This window comes from Sinocyclocheilus anshuiensis, unplaced genomic scaffold, assembly GCF_001515605.1.
Source record: "Sinocyclocheilus anshuiensis isolate Anshui unplaced genomic scaffold, SAMN03320099.WGS_v1.1 scaffold916, whole genome shotgun sequence".
NCBI lineage: Eukaryota > Metazoa > Chordata > Actinopteri > Cypriniformes > Cyprinidae > Sinocyclocheilus > Sinocyclocheilus anshuiensis.
The window spans coordinates 288,020-299,022 of NW_015548264.1; the positions used below are offsets into that span (position 1 = coordinate 288,020).

Below are 11,003 nucleotides of genomic sequence, written 5' to 3' on the forward strand. Positions count from 1 at the left end.
TTTTGTTTTGTTTTGTTTTTTGTTTTGTTTTGTTTTGTGTTGTCCACCCATGATAGGACAGGTTGGTTGGCTGGATTTTTTGTTTTGTTTTGTTTTGTCCACCCATGATAGGACAGGTTGGTTGGTTGGATTTTTTTGTTTTGTTTTCTGTTTTGTTTTGTCCACCCATGATAGGACAGGTTGGTTGGCTGGATTTTTTGTTTTGTTTTGTTTTGTCCACCCATGATAGGACAGGTTGGTTGGTTGGATTTTTTTGTTTTGTTTTCTGTTTTGTTTTGTCCACCCATGATAGGACAGGTTGTTTGATTGGATTTTTTGTTTTGTTCTGTTTTGTTTTGTTGTTTTGCTGACCCTAGATAGGACAGGTTGGTTTTGTTTTATTTTGTCCCTAGATAGGACAAGATGGATGGATGGACTTTTACTTTAAGCCTGAACCTTACAAAATCTGTTTCCTCACAAAAATCAGTTTTATGCCTACATTTGCTAATGGGGTAATAAAGATGAACCTCAAAATATATATATATATATTTTTTAAAACAAGTTGTAATATCAAGCAACTTTTGTTTCTTTACCAAATATATCTTCTAAGGATATTACAATTATATTTTTGTTGGAAATAAGACAAAATGCTGATTAAGAGCATGAGTTTGTGCTTTGGAGATTTAACAGAGAAAAGAAATGTGAGGAAGATTATATAAAGTGTTCTTGAGGAGGAGAGTGTGGGTGGACCGAAGGACAAGTGTGTATCTATGAAAAGTGTAAGAGAAAAAGCTGGAGGCTGCGAAAGTGAAGGAGGAGGAGGAAAGGCACAGAAAGTGAAAGGTCTAGAAGTGCTCTGTGATTTGTTAATGCAGTTTAAGGACTGAATTGAGTCACATATACAGTACTGTACATTATTTTCAAAAGATATTCAAACCTCTTTCTCTTTATTATAGATGTATTTGTATTCTTCCTGTTATCAAGGCTGCTAAAGTTTCAGGTAGATTTACAAAAAGTTTACATTTTTTTTTTCCATGATAATACATTTTCCGTCATAATAAAAAAAATGTTGTGCATAAGTATTCATCAAAACATTCAAACATGGTGTTGATGTTCCTGCTATTTTACAATCTTAACAGTTTCCTGCAGCAGTGTGAACAGTAATGTTCTTCGTACAACAGAACGCTTATGATGTAATGACTGGATCTTCCTGCACCTTTGACAAATGCTGCTAATTGATCACAGCTGCAGTGTGAATGGTGGTTTTTGGCACTGCTTCTTCCCAAATGTTTTGAAAACCGTGTTGAGTTCGGGTCATAGTACAGAGTGTGTCTTCTGTTCTGCTGTGGTTGCAGATATCGATGAGTGTGCGGAGGGGAAACACTACTGCAGAGAGAACACGATGTGTATGAACACACCCGGCTCCTTTATGTGTGTCTGCAACACCGGCTATGTCCGGATTGATGATTACTCTTGCACAGGTGAGTGAAGAAGTCATTAAAATAAGCTTTTTTTTGCCAGGGAATTATTAGGGTGGAGAGAAGGGGAATGGGGCATAATGCAGGCTGGATTCAAACCTGAATCTCTCAGATGAGCACCATGGCTTGATGTGTCTGGAGTGTTTATAATTAGATCATACGTACAGTAGCTCCAAGCCATTAAAATATGTTTAAAGACCCCATAAATTAATCTAATATGCTACATTTGGCATATTTTCTATTATCAGATATTTTCCCCTCAAAAAAGCTAATTTTATCGTTTTATTTTTCACTCATTAAATATGATTCACATTTGTTAATATGTAGATAGAATTTAAAAATAATACATAATAGAAATAAATTACATTATTTTAATAATGTTATATGTTAATTAATATTTTATTATGGATGCATCTACTATATTTAATATTTTAGTACATTTTATAATATTTTAATATTTAATATTCCCAAATGTTGGAATAATTATGATTTATTTTTTGTCTCTTAAGCACATCAAGGCTGTGTTTATTTGATGAAAAACACAGTAAAAACAGTAATATTGTAAAATATTATTACAATTACATTCTAATATACTTTTATTTGAAACATAAAAGTAAACCTAGGAGCCACTGGTTTCTCTGTAGTGTTTTGTTTAATTTTTGCTGTTTTTATTATTTGTATTTTGTTACTGTGAGGCCGAGGATGAATTTCCACATGTGTGGACAATAAAGATTTTCAATTAACAATTAAACAGAGGGAGAGAGCAATTTGAGAAAGCAAATTGGGGGGAAAAAAGAAAGACAGCATATGCTAAATTTTTCAGTGATGGAAAGTACAGATGGTACGTGCTCCTGATCTTTAACTTAAAAAAGCAATTAAATCTCTTCAGGAGTGCAGGATAAGAAAGCAAAACACGATGCAAGGGAACAGCTACACGATAAATGAGCCTTAGTCCTTCTGTGACCTACTTTAAAAGTGAATTAATTACAACGAAGAGGCCAGGAAGGTTTCTGTCTCAATAAATACACAAAAGCACAAAAAACTGCACCTGGGCTGCAAGGTGCAATCATGGGCAACAGCAATTTAGCTTTTATTTTGGAAACTATTCAAGGTTTTTTTTTTCTGCTGATCATCTTAGAAAGCCATGTGTGCTCAAGGCCAGCTGCATTGTTATTATTTATTGTCATTATTTTTCAAGTAGTCTGCAATGCTGCATGTTGTTTTCTAATGGAAAGGGCTGGACTGATGTATGAAAGCAAACTTCTAATGACCTGGTAATATGGTTATGCTCAGTGGTTGATGAAAAAACATATATAAATTGAACAGCATTGAGCCCCAACCTTATGTAGAGGTATGGAATAAATTATTCTATGGTTGCATTTGCATATCTAGAGAATTATTTTAGAAACTGATCCATAAATGGCTGAAATTCTATTCTAGAATCCCAGAAATGGTTCAGAATCAGATTTTGTTTGTAATTTTTAAAATCAATTCTCCAAGTATGTGTCTTTTTCTTAAAATGTACAGGTAAGAGATGTTCTATTCTTTAAATGCACACCATGCTGCTTTTATATCATTTTAATGAAACTATTACTTGCAGCAGTTATCAGTTTAATTCTGTGTGTTTAATCTCTCGTTCTTCCCTCTGGATCTGTTCCCCATTGATGATTGGTTGAAAGCTTTGCATCTGTTGTTGATTGGCTCAAAGCTGTGTATCTGCTTCTGTAATTACCAAGGCTGGCTTTCTGATGGCAAAACATTATTATTTTCAATTATTCATGTGTGCAGTCACATAGAGAAAAATATTGCGTATTTTGCCTGTGGGATTATTATGAGATAATCTGCAGGCTGCAGTCACATCAGTCGAAACTGGAATTCATTTCATATGAAGCTGCAATAGACGTTACCTGATTTAAAATGAGAGCACTTTTAATCAGCCGATCATATTTTAATTTAAAACATCAGACGTTATTGGAATTACTGTAATTATTTTAATTGTGCTGTTTAACTGTTTCCATATCTGTTCATTAAAACTCTGTCTTGCCTTCATGATCAGCTCACTGATATTTACTAATTACATCCAATTACAAATAGGTTTTGTCAGTTACATAAACAGTGCTAGTCATTAGTTAGTGTTTGTTGTCAAGCAAAGAATATAGAAAAAGAATATATGACATTAATAACGGACATTATGGGGTTTCTAGTTCTCATTTCTTTCTGTGTCTCTCACAGAATATTTCATTATTTCCCCTTGAGCAGTCAGCAGATGTTAAGCCTAAAATGACGAGAGCTGTCCATATAAATGTTCCTTCAAAGATCAGAGAGATTTCACTTCATAGGGTTTCTATTTTTCAAGGAATAGTTCATCTCAAAATGGAAATTGTCATCATTTACTTGCACTCATGTCTTAGTTCTGTGACTTTTTTTGCTCCTCCAAAGGAGGTGTTTTGAAGAATCTTCATGCTGTTCTACAAGTGATCGATATGCATCACATTTGAAAGATTTTCCGCAACCATGGTCACCATTCACTTACATTGTGGAAAAGAGCAGCTTGAACATTCTGCTGAATATCTTCTTTTGTGTTCCATAGAATAAAGAAGTCATACACATTTCAAAAGACATGAGGATGAGTAAATGATTTTCATTTTTGAATGAACTATCCCTTTCATGCACAAACACAAAGAATCATCTATTCCAAACATGATTTTGTTGCATGCTTGAGAAATAGCATTTCTGTCGGTAAGAACGAATATGATTTTTGACACCCTGTTAAAGCATTCAGACTGAATATGTGATCTGCACTGCACTGGTGAAGGTTCCTTAATTCAGCTGCAAATGAATCCTGAGGTGATCATAGATGAGGAACCGCAGCATAAAAACACACATCTAATCAGTATCATTCATCAGTTAAAGTGCGTTTTAATGAGATGATTTAATGACATTTTAATGAGAGTGGTGATCGATATGCATCACATTTTAAAGATTTTCCGCAACCATGGTCACCATTCACTTACATTGTGGAAAAGAGCAGCTTGAACATTCTGCTGAACATCTTCTTTTGTGTTCCATAGAATAAAGAAGTCATACACATTTCAAAAGACATGAGGATGAGTAAATGATTTTCATTTTTGAATGAACTATCCCTTTCATGCACAAACACAAAGAATCATCTATTCCAAACATGATTTTGTTGCATGCTTGAGAAATAGCATTTCTGTCGGTAAGAACGAATATGATTTTTGACACCCTGTTAAAGCATTCAGACTGAATATGTGATCTGCACTGCACTGGTGAAGGTTCCTTAATTCAGCTGCAAATGAATCCTGAGGTGATCATAGATGAGGAACCGCAGCATAAAAACACACATCTAATCAGTATCATTCATCAGTTAAAGTGCGTTTTAATGAGATGATTTAATGACATTTTAATGAGAGTGATTTGAAGATGTGTGTTGTAAGATTTATGACTAAAGTTGATTAGGCAGTTTCGCTTCACTGGAGGATGGGTTTGAGGAGATGGCAAGTGACACATTTAAGAAAAAGACACCAGACAGGTGTAAACACTGGGATTTGGAGAAACAAATCAGTAGAGAAGGAGGAAATTCTCATATATTTTATAGAAGCACAATATGAGTCTGTTGTTGCTTGCATTGCTTATGTGAGTACATGACTGAGAAGTAGAGAAAACATTTTTCACCTGGTGGAAACTGATAGATCTGCCCATCTGGAAGATAGAAGGTAAATGAATATGTGTGAGACAAGGAGCGAAAAGCTTTGTTAATATGAGTAATTAGCAGGATAATTGGTGTCGCTTTAGCTGTCATGGGCAGATGAGTCAATGCAGATGAGAAATCAGACCATACAAACACGTCCACTGTGAGGGATTCATCTCAGTCAAACGCTGCTTGGCATGACTGTAATATCACTGATTGGGGTAAACAGAGCTTGCGTCAAGGGAGCCAATGGAGCTGATATTGGACCAGATTGTTTATTGGCTTTGATTTCATCTTTTTTTTTTTTTTGATCTTCACATGAGATAAAAAAAAATACATTAAAAATCAATCATTTTAAACGCTACACTTGAATTTAGGCATCACAGCATTATAATGTACATGAAAAATGAATATTCAGTCTTAGATTAGCTAAAAATTGCATTGCAGTTATTGGTGTTTTTTTTTATATTAAGTGAGTTTAATATTAAATAGGGAAGTTGCACATGCACAGTTAAAATATATAATATAGACCAACATATACATTGGCCAATACCGAAAAAAAAAAAAAATCTCTAATATCGGCCGATAACTGATATCAGCATATATTGTGCATCCCTAATAACAAACATAAGGTTAGATTTTTAGTTTTGTTTTGTTTTAGACAGATCTCTCTCTCTTTTGATTGGTCTGTATGATATATTTATATTTCACTGAAGTTTCACCAACATCACAGTAACTTCACTATTCTCTGTGAGTGTCTGTTCGATTCTCCTTAAATCCTGGCTGCTGTGGGAACATTTTTCCCCAAAGAGAAATATTAATGACAGAGGCTCTGCAGCGGAGGACCTTTCTTTGACATTTCATTTCTTCTAGTATGGGGTCATCTGGAGGTCATTGTAAGACTGTAACATTGTGAAACAATATATGGACTGGTTTGCTGTCTTTATTATAAATCATATGTTTCAATCCAATAATTTGGTTATTTCATTTAGTAATTTACGAGAAAATAGAAAATGACTATTAAAAATTAAAGTTAGTTAGAGTGCTAGTGACAAAATAATACATAAATAAACCTTGATTTTTAAGTGAAAGTCGGAGGAAAATAAAAAGGCAAAGGCTAAAAAAAACTGAAAATGTATAGTTTATTATGTTCAATTAAATAAAAAAATAAATAAGAGTTAACACCTCAGTATAGGGACCAATTTTCACTATAGTTGCTTATTAGCATGCCTATTATTAACATATTGGCAGTTTATTACTTATAAAGCACATATTCTGCATAACCATATTCCACATACCTAATCCTACCCAATACCTAAACTTAACAACTACCTTACGAACTATTAATAAGCAGCAAATTAGGAGTTTGTTGAGGCACAAATCATAGTGAATGGTTTGTTAATAGCAAGAATTGAACCTTAAAATAAAGTGTGACCAAATAAATAAATCATTACTCCATCCATTAGTGTCACATGATCCTTCCGAAATCATTCTAATATGTTGATTTGGTGCTCAAAAAAACATTTATTAATTATTATCAATATTGAAAACAGTTGTGCTTAATATTTTCAGAAAGCAGTACCATTCAGAATTTTGGAATAAGTAATTAAAAAAAAAAGACATTTATTAATATCTTTATTAAATACGGATGTATTACACTGATCAAAATTCACAGTAAAGAAATTTTAATATTACAAAATGTTTCTACTTCAAATACATGCTGTTCTTTTGAATTATTTAATCAAAGAATCCTGAATTTGTTTATGTTTATTATTTATTTATCTGAACATCATAAACTATAGCCCTTTTACAGTTTTTTGAGACTTTGCTTCCCATATAGAGAACGTCTAAGTGCAAAAAATTCTTTGACAGCATCTCAAAAGTGCAGACAACCTTCAACAAAGACTGTGGCATATTATTTTTGTACAGTAGTGTCAGTTATTCCCAAAGCACCGTGCTCATGCGCATCTGACTCCTACTCCTTTCCGTGTTTTATTATTTCTTTCTTTCTTTCTTTCTTTCTTTCTGTCTCTTTCTCTTTCCTCCTGCCTGTTTTTCATCTTTGAGATGGAATTGCATGCCCTCCGAGAGAAACAGCAGCAAGGAAGATGGAAAGTGCCGAATGTGCAAAAAAGTTTGAGGAAAGTGTGCAAACACACACTGATGCACACTCCTCTTGTGTTTTCAGAGCACGATGAGTGTGTGCATGGACTGAATACCTGTGACGAAAACGCTCTTTGCTTCAATATGGTTGGCGGACACAGTTGCTCCTGTAAACCAGGGTACGTCGGTAACGGAACCGTCTGCAGAGGTAAGCACAAACAAATGAACTCTACATTACACACTAGTCTTGGTACCAAAATTACAGTAAAAATTTGGGATTTTCTATTAAAAATGTAATGTCAGTGTAAATAATAATATGGATGTTTTTGTAAGATTAAAAAAGAAAATTGGGTCACACTTTATTTTAAGGTCCAATTCTCGCTATTAACAAACCATATATGACTTTTGCCTCAATAAACTCCTAATTTGCTGCTTATTAATAGTCAGTAAGGTAGTTTGTTAAGTTTAGGTATTGGGTTGATTAGGGATGTAGAATATGGTCATGCAGAATATGTGCTTTTAAACAGCCAATATGTTAATAATAGGCATGCTAATAAGCAACTAGTTAATAGTGAGAATTGGTCCCTATATACTAAAGTGTACTGAAGATTTTTTTCATGATGTACTCATCCTCATGTCTTTTTTTTTTTCAAATCCAAATGACTTACTTTCTTGTGTGGAACACAGAATATTGAATAATATTGTTTTTTAACAAACAGCTTTGGTAACCATTGGCTTCCATTGTATGGACAAAAACAGATATTTCTCAAAATATCTTATGTGTCACAGAAGAACAAAAGGCATACAAAGTATTTCTCAATTGGATAAAAAAAAACAGTAATAAAAACAGTAATAAAAACAAAGAACAATTACACAAATTATAAGCCAAAAAATAAATGAATAGATAAAATGCGTAATAATAAAATAAAAAATAACAGAACAAAGATATTGCTTTATGAATTCTCAATTTGCATAAATATTTATTTATTTATTAATAAATATTTTATATTTAATAAATATGAACAAATATGTATTAAATAATTTGTCAAGTAGTTATTCAGGTAAACAGTTCATAATAAAGAAAACAATTAGAAGCAAATAAAAGAAACAGAACAAAGATACAAATTAAGCAAACAGTATTTTAGGTATTCAAATTAGTATATTAATAAATACATTTCTAAATTAATATACATTTTTTGGAATTAATGCCAATAAATTAATTTATGTAAATAAATTAACACTTAAAAGAAATGTAAATGTTATTTCTCAATTAAGTAAACACCCCCCCCCCATTACAAGCAAATAAAACAATAATCAGCATTTGCGCTGCATGACCTAATGCATGATCCAGAATGTTACATTTTCTTGCGAAGACCAACATTTTGACCGAGAAGTGTGCTTGACCATTCACTCCCACATACGGATGCATGCTGCAAATGGTGCAATTACAGTATATAAAAAAAAATTGGTGTGGTTTTTCACTTTTTCACTCAATTGCTAGTAAATTTCACAATTAATTACAAAGAAATGGCAAGTAACAAATAAACTTGAAATTTTGAAGTAAAAAGGCTGGAATAGAATTTTCTTGTGAAGCATACTCTAATAATCTTTGTTTTATTGATGGAAAATCTTTGTTTTACAGTGTACACGGCTATACTGCACACATGCATTAGCTCAGCCTCTGGTTTGCAGAGAGCAGTTTTTATTGCTATGGTGTAATCCTGCAGTGGAAGGACATTTCCTGTAACCTTTCAGCAGATGCCAGGGCAAGAAATTGGGAGTGGAGAAAAGTGAGCAACATATTCTCATAATGTGATGTTGCCCCTCAAGTGTTTTCATATTATAGTGATGGAGTAGAAATGTAGTGCTGCAGGAGCTGCAGAAGCCATGAGGTGATTTATTTTTGATATTTTCCAGGCGAGTGAGATACTTATCTCAGATTATTTCCAAGAATGTGAACATGTTCAAAGATGTCTCTCTGTGGACTGTGCCATATTTCATGACACTGTGGATATGTATGTTTGCTATAAATTTGATGATTAATGTCTAAGGATAATATAAAGTACTGCTAAACTTATTCACTTAAGTCTTGCTAAGATTATTCTCTACATTTTGCTGTTTGCATAACAGAAGAATATAGCTCTGTGTTACAATACAGAATATAAACTAATTAATGTTATTTATTTTATTATAATTAGAATACAGATTATTATCAAAATATTCAGTATTGAAAATGTTACTTATTCACAATAACAACAAATTAATAATTAAATGTAACAAATTTATTTATAAATTATTTAAAAAAGAAAAATATAATTACTTGGTATAACTATTTTTTATAATAGTGGGAATTATAGTAAAATGATTAATCTGAATTATAGTAAAAGTTAAATATGATTAACTTTTTATTTTTTAATATATTTTAATATTAATATAATTTAATGTAAGTTAATATTAATATAAATAATATAAAAATAAAAATATAATAATGTAATATAATAGTGATGGATATAAAAATTCAAATGATAATAAAAGTTCAATATTAAAATATTTTCAGTAGTTGCTATGCTAGTGAAATTCTATGATTTTTCGATAACAATTTAAACCTCAAATTTAAGTTAAATATTAATATAAATGATTAATGACTATTTATATTAATTATTATAATTAATTATCATAAATATTAATAATTGTTATGTGCTTATTAATAATATACAATGTAATATTTAGTTGTAACGTAATATGAATATGAATAATGTTTGCTTGTTGTTAATATTTATTATTTTGTGGGTAGAATGGTGAAATTATGACAAAACTAATATTCTTCAGTCTGGTTGTACTGTTTTTTTTTTTTATTGTAATGACAATGAGCTTCATGTTTTTGAATATTTGATTTACTTACTTATTTGTTGGTTGTTTTATGTTGTTAATGAACTAAATTAACAAAAATACAGACAAAGACAAAAAATGACAGAGAAATAAGACAATAAAATCAGAAAAAGACCCCAAAAAATATTTGTTTGTTTGTTTATTTATTTATTTGTTTGTTTGTTTGTTTATCTATCTATCTATCTATCAATCAATCAGCAAAAATCAGTGGTCAACTTTCAAGCATGTGATACATTATCCAATGCAGCTTATCCTTAAATATGTGCTACATTCTGTCATCAGTGCAGCTTTTATTCATGAAACCCCACATATACACAAGTGAACCAAGTGTCATTGCAGTTTAAAGGGGTCATATGATGCTTTTTTAAAGATCATTATTTTGTGTATTTGGTGTAACAGAATATGTTGACATGCTTTAATGTTCAAAAAACGCATTATTTTTCAAATACTGTACATTATTGTAGGTCCTCTATGCCCCGCCTCTCTCAAACGCTTCGTTTTCTACAAAGTCCCTCCTTCCGACAAGCGCAGTCTGCTCTGATTGGCCAGCTGACCCAGTGCATTGTCATTGGCCGAACACCGCAAGCACTCGTCGGAAATGTAACGCCCCTTACCATATTCGCGAGCTTCATCTTTCAAAATAAATGTAAAGACAGTAAATAATGTCATTAGTTTTACCATCAGTTCAAGCCCGAAAGGGGAACAGAGTCACGTGACAGAAACAGTGATGAAGCTGGTATGTGTTTGCAGTACACAAGCCACGGTTAAGACAGCTGACTCCACTGTGATGTGACCCTGTCTCTCTCTCTCTCACACACACACACACACACACACACACACAC

At 32.3% G+C, this 11,003-nt stretch overlaps 1 protein-coding gene across 1 annotated transcript in view; it reads left to right on the plus strand.

The window, feature by feature from the left end:
- Nucleotides 1-11,003, plus strand: part of LOC107655539 (protein kinase C-binding protein NELL2) — a 52,270-nt gene that overhangs the window by 23,326 nt on the left and 17,941 nt on the right. Inside the window, exons 13-14 of the mRNA XM_016443058.1 lie at nt 1,335-1,460; nt 7,358-7,480. Of these exons, the coding sequence (XP_016298544.1) occupies nt 1,335-1,460; nt 7,358-7,480 (249 nt within the window). The remainder of the gene's footprint in view (nt 1-1,334; nt 1,461-7,357; nt 7,481-11,003) is intronic.